Source organism: Ascidiella aspersa, chromosome 2 (genome assembly GCF_963924565.1).
Source record: "Ascidiella aspersa chromosome 2, kaAscAspe10.2, whole genome shotgun sequence".
In the NCBI taxonomy this organism is placed as follows: domain Eukaryota; kingdom Metazoa; phylum Chordata; class Ascidiacea; order Phlebobranchia; family Ascidiidae; genus Ascidiella; species Ascidiella aspersa.
This window is the reverse complement of record NC_139448.1, coordinates 30,457,711-30,472,940: the sequence shown is the minus strand read 5'-3', so window position 1 is coordinate 30,472,940 and position 15,230 is coordinate 30,457,711. Positions and strand designations below refer to the sequence as shown.

The 15,230-nt window shown below is 37.1% G+C and overlaps 2 protein-coding genes across 2 annotated transcripts; both read left to right on the top strand.

Annotated features, from left to right (window-relative positions):
* The first annotated feature begins 190 nt into the window (after positions 1 to 190).
* Positions 191 to 6,086, top strand: LOC146164824 (cathepsin B-like). Its single transcript, XM_083380834.1, has 9 exons — positions 191 to 206; positions 452 to 537; positions 667 to 741; positions 1,053 to 1,157; positions 1,648 to 1,787; positions 3,298 to 3,485; positions 4,196 to 4,266; positions 4,699 to 4,790; positions 5,942 to 6,086. The coding sequence occupies exons 1-9, from the start codon at positions 191 to 193 to the stop codon at positions 6,084 to 6,086; spliced, it is 918 nt and encodes a 305-aa protein (XP_083236960.1).
* A 1,639-nt stretch (positions 6,087 to 7,725) lies between these two features.
* LOC146164823 (cathepsin B-like) lies at positions 7,726 to 13,824 on the top strand. The gene is made up of 7 exons (XM_083382919.1): positions 7,726 to 7,919; positions 8,345 to 8,445; positions 8,759 to 8,852; positions 9,108 to 9,244; positions 9,534 to 9,664; positions 12,185 to 12,400; positions 12,929 to 13,824. Exons 1-7 carry the CDS (start codon positions 7,794 to 7,796, stop codon positions 13,135 to 13,137), a joined length of 1,014 nt encoding a protein of 337 aa, XP_083239045.1. The 5' UTR covers positions 7,726 to 7,793; the 3' UTR covers positions 13,138 to 13,824.
* Positions 13,825 to 15,230: the final 1,406 nt, after the last annotated feature.

Genomic DNA, 15,230 nt, shown 5'->3' with positions numbered 1-15,230 from the left:
TTAAACATGTTGCTGAACTGTTCCAAAAAGGGTAATTAGATTTACAAGCTGGAAGAAAACAGCTAAATGTAAGGACTACGGCGAAACAAGTGCTCAGTTAGACATATAAACTATAGGCTATACTGCTTCTAAAAGTTGTTTTTTAATTTTTGGTAAGACCTGTGAAGCGCCAACTGCTAAAGGTTTTCACATGTCAGTGTTAAAAGGTACGTCAAATTTCCACTTAAAGTGTTGCATCAGTGGACTGAGTAGCCTGGAGCAATAATGATGTAGCCTTCATTCGACTAGTTGTTTTTTGAGGTACAATCAAAGTGTAGACACTCCCCTGACTGTAAACGTTGCTGTGTTATCGGGGTAAGGCTGGCCAAAAACGCTGTTTTAAAACTATACAAGAGCAGTTCGGCAAAAGTTCCGACGTTCATTTGTTTGCCTTTGCTCATTGCTGTTGGAGTTTTAAAGTCGAGTGCATCAACTATATCACAAGAAAACTTCCATGATATCGTGGAGTATGTTAACAGTCTCAACACAACGTGGACGGTAAGTACACAGATAACACATCTTTCGTATGTTTTAAAAGCCTTATGGCAAGATTGTCAAGCAGCAAAAAGTTGTACGAAGGAAGTTATATGCTAACCAGCAATGTTTAAATTTAACTTTTGATTTTAGGCGGGACACAACTTTGATCCAGACCTGTACAGACCCCACGACTTGAAAAAACTCTGTGGGGCAAACAAGTCAAAAGTACAGCGTGCGCCTAAAATGTAAGCTAACTGTTATTCAGCCTAATAAAATAAATGAAAAATTAAAGCAAAATGTTTTTCAGCAACACGGTACACTTTACATTCAAAATTGTTTAACAACTGGAAAATTGTTTTGTAGGCTACATAAAAAAGTCAAAATAGTCAGATATATATGCTCTATAACAGTTTAATACAACCTAACTGTTTGCTTCAATGATTTTAATCGTCTTATTTTAACAATACTACAGCCACTTTACTAAAACTAAATCAGTTCATTGTTTTAACTTGTTTTGTCAAACTTGAACTTTTTAGTTTACGGAATGCAGGTTGCATAATAACTTGAAAGGCATGCCGTTGCTTTTCGACGGAAGAGAACACTGGATCAACTGCCCATCGCTCGTTTCAATTCAAGATCAGGTAAGTCATATTCAAATTTACTAAAGTTTACTCGAAAAGATCGACATCAATATTTTTGTACGTTTTAAAAAGCAACATATGAGAAATAAATGTAAACCGTAAACTAAATCCTGGTGGGCTGGTTGATCAATTAATTTTATTTAAAATTTAACAAACCTTATCGATGCTATATTGACGCAGATGGGCGATCATTTACCAAATTAAAAAAAGCTGTAGTGCATGGCACTCGAAAAAGCAAATATTGATATGTTTGAAAACGACTAAAGCAAATTTAAATAAAAGTAGAAATTTTAAATAACCTAAAGTGGAAACTCTATAGCTGTTATTATTTCGGTTTGTCAGCTACATTCAGTGTCATTCTCTGAAAATATATCAAGGTCATTCGTTGGCTTCAGTACTATTTGCTGTACAAATTGGATCCAAGGCGAGTTTTATCCTATAATCCAGCCCAGTCAATTTTGATGAATTGTCTGTCAACTTTACCTATCAGGGCTGGTGCTCCTCAAGTTGGGCGATCAGCGCCGTGCAAGCGATGACCGACCGTCTGTGCATTTTCAGCGAGGGAAGAATCACAACGCAGCTGTCCGCCCAAGATCTTCTGTCCTGTTGCGGCGAAGAGTGTGGATTTGGGTGCGTTGTCTATTCAGATTGTAGAGTTTTACGGAACAGATGCATTAAGCTCCCAAACCGATTAGCGGTAGGTTGGTATTGAAAGCATATAGATTAGGGGTCCTTAAACTGGGGTCCATGAATATTAGTGTATATTTAAAAAATAATCATTTTTTCAAAGAAAGCAAACGGTTTGCACTGACTGTATTTAGACTCCATTTCAGTACAACGGAATTGTAACCGGACAGGGTTACGGACGCCATAAATACTGCCAACCGTATTCCATTTCGCCGTGTCACCATGCCAGCAATGGTGAGCTAGATTTTTCACATTGACTCCAAAGGCCTCCAATCTGAATTTTAACCTGCTATTCTCCATTCTACAAAGTTTGTGAACACCACAAGCTGAAGAGAGGTGCAGACCTGACATCAAATCCCACCGCAATCTTTTATGTTAAATTACAAAGGCATCATCATTATTTTCCTTTCATATGGTTCGCAATGCAATTTAAAAGTTTATAACCCTTAAGCCAGTATACATATACTTTTTGCAAAATGAAAACCAACTAACTTAGGCTACCAATGCATCAATATAGCAAAATGGTTACCAAAATCGGTTATCGAGTCAAATTATTTCTAATGCATGCTTTCCAAATTACACTTAACAAAATTTGGCCAATTTTCATAATTTTAATTTTTTTAATCGAGTATAAGTAAATTCAACTAATCATCTTAAGAAAATCTATTTACTCATGTTAAAAAATCACGTAATTTTCCAAATTTATTAGTTCACCGAGGTTATTTAAAAATAGAAATGAATACACACTTAAGTCTAAAACGAATACCTAATTTACCAAAATAATTTATTCACTAATGTCATTTATAAATACGCACTTGAGTCCAAGTCAGGTAATTTACAAAAATAATTTGTTTACTTAAAATTTAAAAACGCTGAAATATACTCACTTGAGTTTAAGTCAAGTAATTTACCAATACAATTTATCCAGGTCATAGCATTTACAAAGTGTGACTTATCTGCTTATATAGGCCAGGGCAACCACCACACTCTGTATATGGAACATTATTTATGCTGTATCCGGCACAAATATTATAGTCCAGTGTTTCTTAACCGTTTTAGCGCTCGTACCCTTTACCCTTTGAGCTTTCATGAAATTTTCTCGTACCCCTGCCTACAATGCCCGAAGGAAGTAAATAAAATTGTAACATTAGGAAGCAAACTCAGTGTATTTATAACTTACGAGTAGAATGCATGCATTAAACAGTTTTGTAAATTCAACAAAATTGACAACACGCAAACAAACAGTCAATTTACTATTGTCTTTTTTGTTGTATCTTTTAGTAAAATGTGCATTCTTCACAAATATGCCTAAATAGCGCATAACTTCACACTTTATGTCGTACCCCCTGTTGTGGTGCTTCGTATCACCAAGGGGTTCCTCTGGTTAAGAATCCCTGCTATAGTCCGACCTTTCAGCAGGTAAGAAACACGATTGCAATCGGACCTCCACAAGCGTCACGCCCGAGTGCTCGCGATCGTGTCTTGGAAATAAGTCGATTGATTACAAGAGCGACAAATACTTTGCGCTGGACGCGTACGAGGTGGACAGTCGGGTGGCCAACATCCAGATGGAAATCTTCAAGAACGGCCCGGTGGAAGCCACGTTCACCGTCCACTCGGACTTCTTCGCGTATAAAGGAGGTAAAAATATTAAGAAAAGAAGCAAGTTAAGCTTAAAAAAAACTTTTAAAACATTTGTCGAAATAGAAACGGACGCGCAGTCCGTACGACTAAACTTTCTCAGGATCTTAAATCACCTTTTTCCACTAAAGTTGTTCTCAAATGTAACGTCACTAAAGAGTTAAGAACCACCAGTCTAACTCAACGTAAATCACATGTCGCTAAAAATCAAAGTTATACGGCGTCTGGATGTTAAATTTGTTACCTTGGTAAAGACATATGAAAGCGATAATAGTCGATGTTTTAATAACGTTAGTCAGTGACTTTACTTAAGTCACTGTTTTTAAATGACTTGACTTGACTTAAGTCGTTTCAGAAAAATGACTTAATGTGACTTAAGTCTTTGGACAACTGACTTCGGTAATAATGTGATGTTTTCATTAAGCATATTGTTTTGATTAAATTTAGTTTCTCTGTGAGTTATTGCTCGTAATCAGACTTGTGGTTTACCAATTTTTAGTTCTTTAAGGTTCTTTAAAAGTTTAGTTCTTTAAAGTTTACTGTTATGACAAGGACTTGGCTTGACTTAAGTTATTTTACAAATAAACTGACTGGGACTTCAAATATTTTAATATGAGTCGTTTGCAACTCTGGAAATAGATCGTACAGCGACATCAACCGGCGTCGCAAAATGCGGGATCCTGTTAACTCTCAAAAGTTTTTATTTCCAGGTGTTTATCATCACGTGACCGGGAACGAGGTCGGGGGTCACGCGGTCAAGGTCATCGGCTGGGGTCGAACTGTACTTGTAGAGTTTCTAAATTAACCATTTTACAGTTTTAATTCATAATATTATAGGTTTGGTTGTCAGCAGAAAGTAACCAAAATTACATAAATATGAAGCACATGCAACCTATATACGGATAGCATGCAATTATAAAACAAATTAATTGTAGTCAGAAAATGAGGCACGTAAAACTTTGTTGCGACTAAACCAAATTAAAGTACACGATCACTAGCTGACCCCAATAACAAATATGCAACGTTATACCAACGGCTTTGTTAATTCAGACAAAAGCGTGTGCAAAAAGCATCCCGCGCTGATAGCAGAACACTCTCGTACCACAAAGCGTGAATTATGTATCAATCCATCACGGACACCATATAAAAAAAGTTTAACGCAAGTCTGTTGTAAAATATAACCCGAATTACCTTATGCTTTGTGAATTTGCAGAACATGCTGTTAAATATTTTCTACTTAGTCTTTCTCGAGCTTGTGTTGTTTAATAAAGGCTTGACATCCAGAATCGGTAACTCGTCAGACTGGTATGCATTAATAGAATTCGTCAATACGAGGCAATTCTCTCGGCAGGTTAGTGTGGGTAATACTTGTGTTACATTTTGTAAATAGAATTTCAATTTTAAACCAACGACACTTTTGGCCTATACGGCTCTCTGTTTATAGGAGACCCTTTTAGGTCAGGGGTGTCCAGCATGGCACGCAAGCCCCCCAAAAATACAGCCATTTGTCAAAAAAGCTAAATTTGTTATACAGCATATTGTCATTGTTTATTCACAATACAAAACAATTGCGACACAGACAATTACTTCTGATAACACTATACTGTTTTCATTTTTTGCATAAAAGCCCTTTAAAAATTAGAAAAAAAATAGTTGCTAAACTTTGGCACGGGAAGAAGTTATAAGATAAAAATTGGCACGTCAGCATGTTTAAGTTGGACACCCCTGCTTTATGTAAACAATAGTTAGTTATAAATGGATCGATTTATCGGAATTCATTTACCAGAAAGTGCTTTGTCATGTTGTTTCAGGCTAGAGTGAACTTTGACCCATCTGTGTAGATATAACGAAAGGGAATCTCTACATGGGGTAATCCCCACCGCATTCGATGCCCGTGGCCACTGGCCGTATTGTCCTTCGATCGGTGTTACAATGGATCAGGTATAGGCTTTAGACACTAAAATTTACTAGTGGCTAATATCAGAATTACGTTTATGTAGGGGCTTGTCAACAGTGGTCATAGGCCCTCACTTTACAAATGTGTTTGTTTTTGCTATTGCTGTAGTGGAAGTGTACCATTAATGCATTGAAGTTTTACACTACCTACTTATCTATTGTGAAAATGCTATTTTTAAACGTATATCTTTCAAATTAAGCATGTCTGTGACATCTCGCCAACTATCCTTGAAATGCCTTCTAATGGGCTTCAAAATGCAACTTGTATCCAAAGAAACTATCGATATTACGCCGTATATAGTATCTCGTATTTTGTCTCATTTTATAGGCCCTACAACGCATTTCAATACAGAAGAGCTACAATTTAATCTAAAAAAACGAAGAGCATGCCAGTGCTTATCAATTCGTGTATCGCCAATGGACAGAACACCACTGTTTTGCGCCGGACTATATAGGCAATTGACTTAAATTGGCATCACCGATCTCTGTGTGTAATACAGGGTAGCATGCAGTGCTAGTCGGGCGATCGCGGCGGCGCAAGTCATGTCCGATCGGCAGTGCATCTTCAGCCAGGCCAGGATTGTCACCGAGATGTCGGCACAGGATATCCTTACCTGCTGCGGATGGAAATGCGACTTCGGATAAACTTTGTTACACTGTCTTTCAGGTTTTTTTTTAAGGTTTGGTTTGGGTGACCGCTAAGTAGTTTTAAGATACCGCAAGTGTTTCATTTCAATAGCAAAAAGTTGCAAGTCCAAAATTTGGGAAACCACTGGAGAAATTTGGGGGACCGTTTCACCTTAAAAAACACTGCTGTCTTCTTTGTTCTACAAAATGGATGAATGGCAACTGTAAACACCTGTGCATGAATGCGTCGATGACTTGATATGCACCGTCGTTGGATTTTAAGTTGTTCGGGATGTAACAGGCAAAATTGCTCTGCTTCTTCCTCGACTTGCTCTCCCGCCTGATCCCGCGTATAGTTCAGTTGGTAAAGAGACGGGCCCGTTAAGGCGAGGTTTTACTTACAACGACATGACATGCTATGCTTTTCTAGGCTAGACTTGTTTGCTATAAAATCCTTTATTGGCCGAGTAATTCCCGCCCGCATGGCAGGTTTGCGGCGCAGTGAAGTGCCTTCGGCTGTGTCTTATCAAAAACAGGCAATAATTGTGCTGGCTGGACCAGTGATTCTCAAAGGGAGCCACATGGCCTCCTTAGGGATCATTTTTTTAATTACGGGAGAAAATTTGTTCCAGGGATAAACTGGGGAGGAAAATGGACAAAAAGAATTTATTTAATTGGAAATCCCTAGTTGCAGTGTTATGATTAATTTTCGATATGTGATGTGTTAGATCAGTTCTCATGTACTGCATTGAAATCTTAAAATGCCATAATTGTATTTACTATGTATAGCGAGCGAGCATCTCTCTTTGTAATTGTAACGTGTTTGTTACGCGGGTGTAGAGGAAATTTCTGTTAAAAATCGTTCTTGCATATTTACAATTCGCAGTCTGACAATGCACTCTGAAATGCTGTGACAGTTTGTTCAGTTTTAATTGGAGTAAGATAATTCTGCTGGTCATTGCTCACTGTTCAAATGTACAACTATTTAGGCTTTTTTCGACAATAGGATTAACAGCGTTAAAAATGCTTAATCATTTAATATACTAATTGACTAAAATAAAATAGATACGAAAACAGATAATATTATTTACCGATATAACTTGCAAACAATCATAACATTAAAAAATCTTAAGTCGAATTCGCTGCTTTTGTTGAAGTGATACGTTTTTTATTGTGTCTTTCTGTGTTATTGTAAATACAAATTTCGAATTTATTTGCAATAAAACTTTGAAAAACGATGATGAAAATCAGCGGCAAATTTTTGTTTTGGATAAAAAGTCTGTTGAGCACAAACAATGTCATAAAATAATAGCAAGTAGTACCGTAAGTGAAATAGAGGCGCATGATATGTAACGACAGCTGTTGCTCGGTAATGAATATGCGCGTTTACAATCTAGTTTGTATCAACTACCCTTTGAGAAAAAACAGTGGTGAAAAATCATAGAACAAAAGTCATTTGTTGTTAAGGTCTGCGACTCTGCTTAGTCATGCATGGCGTGTTTTTAAAGAAAAAGGCTTGCAGTAAACAAAGAAATGTAGTTACGAAACACTTCACTAACATAGCCTATGTTCCGCTTGTCTGTGTATGTGCGTTGTGCCTCGCTGTGCAGTGCAATAGTCATTTGGTTTACCGTTAATAAATTATAACAAGCTAATTCGAATTGTGTTGTTTTTCTATGAAGAAACCAGTTATTTTAGTTTGTTTTAAACATTTTCGTTGTCACAATGCGTGTTAGCATTGCCCTTGCGTTTTGCCTGTTTTGTGCAGTCCGAGGCCTCGTCGTCTTTGAAAAAGAAGAGAACTTCTATGATATTGTTGAAACCGTGAATTCTATGAAAACAACTTGGAAGGTAACTAATTTCTTGTTTGTTAAGCTATTGGTTATTTCTTCAACCAACTTTCATCAATAGTCTGAAATGTGGGAATTGCTTAACTGAGAAGCAATTTGTTTGAAATCTTAGTTAGTAATTGGACAGAGCAATGTGGATAATAAATTTTTACTCATATTTTGTTTTTTTCTTGGCCACCATAAGTTATGAAATGCAGTGGGGTCCTATGATTTTAAAACACTAATTTGACACCACCCAAATCCTGATAAAGTCTCATACACAATTAACCAGTGATAAAGGAGAAATGTAACTCATATATTTCAAGTATATATGTATAATCTCATGATTTACCACAAAGCTTTGTTTTAGTAGAGTAAGAAAAATGCTTCCAAAATATACAAATTGGTTATACCTGTATTCAGCATTTTAATTTTGCTCCCTCTCAGGCAACCCACAACTTCGATCCAGAATACTACACACCACAATCTCTGAAACACTTGTGCGGTGTGAAGAAGAATGATGACCCTCAAGCTAGGCTCCCTCTTATGTAGGATTGAGCAATCCTTTTTTATTTATTATATATAACAGTTTTATTTAATTAGATACACAGCTATTTGTATGTTTTATTATAAAGAAATAAGTGTATTTCAAGAACAATTAAGGCATACTACAGCTAAATATAAAATATTGAAAACCTTGAAAATTTCCTTATATTTTGTACTTTTTTAGCCAATAAAGATTATCTGTTAGCCATACATATATACTTTCCACATACTTCGGAAGTTTACTTATAGCTTTATAATAGTTTATAGTTCAAAAAACATTCTACACTTTTAATGCTTTTTAATTGTTGCAACAAGGTTCCGCAAAATTGATGCCAGCAAGGTACCAGAGACATTTGACTCAAGGACTAAATGGCCAAATTGTCCGTCAATTAAGGCCATCCGAGACCAGGTAAACAATTCAAATTGTATGCATCATATCTTTCAAGTTATTTTTTAGCCATTTCATCTGTTATTAACTGTATTATAAACTGTAAATTTCATTCTGGTAAAAGTGGATTATGAGAGGTAGATAATAAAAGCGAGTAAAAATCCTAAAGAGTTACACTTCTATGAGATATATTTTCTTTAATAAAACCTAATTGGTATAATATATATCTTAATAAAACTGGAAGCCTGGCTATTAGTAAACAAAACTTACCTGAAGGGCTCATGTGGATCTTGCTGGGCCTTTGGTGCTGTTGAAGCCATCTCTGATCGGATTTGCATTGCCAGCAACGGTTCAGTTATCACAGAAATCTCTGCCGAAGATCTGACTAGCTGCTGTAGAGAATGTGGAGATGGGTAAAACATTTTTTAATTTTGTTGTTTTGCCGTAGTAAAACTTGTTCTGATAACTATTGTGCTTCTACATTTTTATTTTTTGGTTTGAGGCCCTGACTGTTATATGTAATTTGCTGCAAATTAAGGCCAATGTTTGTTTTTTAATTGGCCTCCTGCAGTTATTTGTAGTATATTGGCTGTTTTACATCTTAGATGTGTTTACTCCTAGATATGTTGGAATTATAAAGAAGCTAAGCTTGTTTTGTTTCATAATCCAAAAAGTACCCTCAACATTTATCTTTTTTTTAAGATGTAACGGTGGTTTTCCAGCTGCTGCATGGCAGTACTGGTTGAAGACTGGCCTGGTAACTGGTTTCTTGTACAAGGACACAGAGTACTGTCAGCCATACTCGATTGCGCCTTGTGAACACCATGTTGAAGGTACCTTTTAATTGCACTACTGTATAGAATTCAAAAATATTTCCTGGTTTAATAAGACGGACATCATAGAGTCTCTCAGCAGGTTTATTGGCGTAACATGAGTGGCAGACAATCTAATACTGTTTTTAAATAACAGCTACAGTGATAAGCAGGAAGTAAACACAATGCAGTTGGAACAATGATTTTATGCCTGGTTGCCTTTTGTGGAAGTTGAAGCAACTAATTGTTATCTGTGATGTTTTACTACTTGCAAATTAGCTGCAATACATTAGCTTCATAACGTTGTGGAAAGCGTTGACCCATTTATTATTCATTCTCTTAACAAAAACAACAAGAGTTGGCATTTGTTGCATTGAGCACTTAGCAATAGGGTACAACATTGCACACATTGTTGCAGACACTTGCTAAGGATGGCACCAACTGGTACCAATTGAAGCTGAACAAACACTTAGCATCACATGACGTTAAACACTAGTTTTGTCTGCATAATAGGTGCCTTTGTATTGGCGGATAAACCTAGGAAAATATGTGTGTATCCTGCTTTTGTTCTTCCCAGTTTATTGCATTTAAATGGTATTGGTGTATAGAGATGCCAATCGTAAAAACGCATTTAATAAGGAAAAAAAACTTCCAGGAAATTAAGTCACAAGACCGATTGCCGAAACCCATTAATCCTTAATAGTCACCTGCATGCTGGCATTGTTCCAAAACTGCCGTGTTTTTTGATGATGTTGCTTTTCTATTCCACCCACCCTGCAAGGCGTTTTATTTGTTTTGCAATATAAAACTGTAAAAACGTGGTGCGGTTATTAGGCACACGCAAATACAACACTTTGCTTAGCTTTGTTTGCAGTCACAGAACTTGTGTGGGCCAATTATTGTGCGTTTCCTGATTCTTAAACGTCATTATCGTGGCGGATTTGGCGTCGTGTTAAGATTCCGTGTTAGTCCACTTCCAAAAACAAAGCTTCAAGCAACAGAGCCTTACACTGCTCTATATCTTAAACCTAAGTTGATACTCCGCCATAATATACACATATTAATATGTAACCTAATATGCGGTACCAAAACATAGAGAAAAATGTATTCTTATGGTGACATAATTTCAAATGGTAAAAGCAATATGTCTTCTAAAAATCCAATTCAACAATTCTTTTATGGTCCTTTTAAATAATCATGTGTTTGGGGGTAACTTATTACATGGTCGCCAATAAACGTCACGCAAGTACACACGTTTTTCGTTTTACCATGAGACAAAAAGGTTTGTAGCCTCCAGCCTATTTGGAACGAGAAATTACCACATACGTAGGCCACATCAGTTTCTAGCTAGTTCCTTTTGCATGGTCAGTTTTCATTTCCCTGTGATTTTCTACTTCTTGCGTTTCAAACACTTGGCCATCGCGACGTGTTTTCAAAGCACGAAAATGCTATTTTGGTAGGTTCTTGTTACATTCTAAGCAAGTACAACGAAAATGTCTGGCAGCTTTGTAAGGTCTTCTGAGTTTGCAACACTTGCAAAACGGAAAAGTGTCTATCAAGCAAAAATGCCAGCTCACTTAATTAGTTTGGGCTTTACCATCCAAACACCTTTATAATTCACTTTTTTAGCGTAGGCCATGTCCTTGTATGCTTACAACGGTAACATATCGCTTACAATTAAAATGAGTTTCATACAGGAGAGTAACACAATTTTTTTCGCAAAACGTTTTTCATAAAAATCTGAGATGTAATTTCGTTCCAGTAGCTTTCAAATAATAAAGATATCGGTTTCGTTATTATATGTCTACCGTTATTGTTGGCCATTACGCTTTCAAACATACTCGGGGGTTTCTCCAATTTTTAAAACCTTTCTTAATTTTTTAAAACATTTCCCAAATTTTTAGAACCTTTTGCGATGTCTGCTTCCAGACACATTTCTTTAAACAACGCCCCGCGTACCATGGAATTGTGTTATTTTAGTTTTTGATTTTTACAAACCAAATGTTAAAAAGTACATGTATAAATGGACATCTGAAAGTCTTTTCAAACTTTGCGGGAAATTTTTATGTGCCTACAAGCGAACTCCTGTATGGTGGAGACCCTCAGTTAAGCCCCGGACTAGGATTACCAGTGTTGTAATGACTTAAGTCAATGCACTTAAGTCACTATTTTCAAATGACTTGACTTAAGTCTTTAGGACAAATGACTTTACTTAACTTAATTAAGGTCTTTTTGACAAATAACTTCGGTTTAAATGAAGTGTTTTTATTAGGCATATTTTTGTAAAATTGAACTATTTATCTCAATGTGTGGATGTAAAACAATAAGCTTTCTATAAGTTGCGTTTTGTGTTATTTTTTAGTTTTAATATTTCTCACAATCGGAAGAGTTAACAAATTTTAATGACAAAGAAGTGTCTTGGTTTATTCCTAAGGAGTTTGAGACTTATGACTTGACTGAGACTCGAGTCATTTCAGAATGACTTGTTCACAACACTAAAGATCACAAACATAATATTGTTACGTGCACCTGTTTATTCAGGCACTCGCCCAAAATGCAGCGAGGGTGGTGAGACGCCAAAGTGCAAGGACAAGTGCACCGGCAACACGACCATGAACTTCGCCAAGGACGTGCACAAAGGCAAGCACTCGTACGAGCTGCCCGAAGACGTTGCCCAGATCCAGATGGAGATCATGAACCACGGGCCGGTCGAAGCCTCTTTCACCGTTTACGCCGACTTCCCGACTTACAGATCCGGTAAATGGGGATTGTGTCACTTAAAAAAAGTTTTTGTTTGTTAGCGGGTGTCATTAATTTGGCCTTTACTGAATTTGGCCGGTTCTTCGAAAATTTGCGGGTCGAATTTTGGCCGGAATTTTTTTTAACTTACTAACTTTTGCCGAATGACTGTGGACTTCAAAATCCTTCAGAAAAGATTCGTTCATACAAGTGAAAAAAGAAATATAAAGCGGAACACTTTTATTAAAATTAAAAAAAAAATAATAATTTGACAAATACCCTTACCACGCGGCAACGCCATGGTTAAATAAATACCGCAGTATTATCAGTTATTTAGTCACACTATGCACGGATCTGTAATGTAGATTGATAATGAATCTGAAAGCCAAAATGAATAATATAACACTAACTGATGATACAAAAACGTATCGCAAACGCTTTTTGGGCTTTTTCATTTTTATCAAGCTCCTTGTCAGTTATATAACGTAAATTGCCCATCCAAGTCAATGTCCCGCGGCGCACCTAAAAAATTCCTAAATTCTCCAGGCGTCTACCAGCACGTAACTGGTGGTGAGCTGGGCGGGCATGCCGTCAAGATCATCGGGTGGGGCACTGAAGACAACACCCCTTACTGGCTGGTGGCCAACAGCTGGAACAGCGACTGGGGTGCCAAGGGCTTCTTCAAGATCAGGCGCGGTCACAACGAGTGTGGAATCGAAGGGGCAATGGTGGCCGGTATGCCAGAGATGAAGTAATCCTGTTGTGGTCGGTCGCCATCCTTTCCTGTGTAAATCCCAATATATCACCTAATCTTGTGGGGCTTTTCGATTATTTTTTTCCTGAAAAATCTCGGCGACCCTTCAGTTTCGACAGTAAAGAGTTAAACATAACTTTTATTGTGGTCTAATATCTTAAATTTTGTTTTACAATATTTGTTTTATGACATTTGTATAACGAAAGGCAGAAGAACGTTAGTGTTCTATTGACCCGTAATCATTGCTTGTAAAAATCCGTTTCATGGCCCAGTTTGAGAAGCCAAATAATCCGTCATTTTAGCCATTTCATTTTTGTGAGATTTTCGCTTTCTTCGTTTCTTTGCAATTGTCTTGGTGTATTCGTGTGAAATAATTCAACCAACTGCTCTCTCCTTTCATTACTGATCATTGTGAGTGGCTTACACCCTAATCAATTTCTCTGTTTTTCGTTTCTGCTGTTATTCCTTTTTATTCCTTGAGAAATACCGTAATCAAACAAGAATGTAGAGATTACCGCCGGCAATCTTAAGTTTTGAATGCGCTTTTCGAGGAGACACTGCATTTGTTAACAGCGCTATGCATAACTACTTTGTAGTAAGGCCAATATGAAATGCGTTTTTTTCTTTGCAGCAGCTCTTTTATTGCATTGTCCTTTTTAATCAAATGAGTTAATAAAAGTCATCCATGAAATAATTCTGCATGGGAAATTTTAAGCCAGGGCTGTCGAGTAAGATTACAGACTACAAGAGTGCCGAGCCCGACGCGCGCATGTTTAGTTCCAATTTTTGAAACTGAGGGCCGCAAACTGTTAATTATTAGAGTAGATTTTCTTATATATGTGATCGGAAAGGTAGAATAAAAAATTACACCTTTGTTGCGAAAGTGCCAAACCATTTTTACTCAATGTTAAGGTTAAACACGCGGAATACTTTGGACTATAAAGATCCGAATGCCAGTATCAAGCCAATTAATACAACACCACATAGAAGTTCAAATTAAATGAGGTCACAGCTCGGCCAAACATTTATATCTGCCTTTTCCTCATCGGCAATTGGTTTGTTCTTTGTGATCAAGGTAAAGCTGAACTACATTTGACGTTTATTTCAATTCAAAAATATCAGATTAGGGCAGTGGCTCTCAAACTGGGGTCCACGAGACAATATCCTGGGACCGCGAAGCAACGAACATAAAAACAACACGACGCTCCTGAAGAAGAAACATTTTTGGGCGATAACGTTTTCAGGCAACTTACTTTTCCAAGCTTAACAAACAAAATAATAATAACCATGCCGTACATAGGCCTAATTGACGGACAAAAGAAAGTCAAACTTAGGCTCGAACCATACGCGCGAAAGTGACATTACACCAGGAATGTACAACCTTTCAGCAGAATGGGCCGCATTGCACATTTAAAATTCAATGGGCCGCAAAACCTATTAAACATAAGGGGTGACGTCCTAAGTTACGTTAACAAGCAGTAAACACCCATCCTTCGAGAGTTAACTCGCGCCTAAACATAAATCTCGGCCTTATGTGCAAGTACTCCAATAGCCTAAATCGCAGCCCTATTTTTTGGTGAAGCGCAAAAAATTAAGTTTACATGCTGTATCATGCCATGGTACGCACCTTTGGGCGGACATATTTCCTTAAAATGGTCCGCAAAAACACACACTTAGAAAAACACACATCTTGCTTAAAAATGATGGGTGCACAAGCGTTCGATGGATGTCGAAATGCGACATTAGCCTCGATTATAATCTCAGAAAACATATAAGATTAGGCCTATATCAAATACTGCGCGTTATACACGTTTGATGTTAGTCGGAACAATTGTTTTAAATAAAGGCTACTGAAACTGAGCATAAGTGGTGGGCCGCACGTAAACATCAGATGGGCCGCAGGTTGGACACCCCTGCATTACACTAAACCAGTGTTTCTCAAACTTTTTCCGATGGCGTACCACTTCTTCATTCACTACTACCTTGCGTACCACCTGGCTCTGAATAAATTACTATACTCAAATGTACCAGTATTTATTAGTTATTACCGTTATTACTATAACGCAATACGAGTTAACAGCAAGAAAACACATT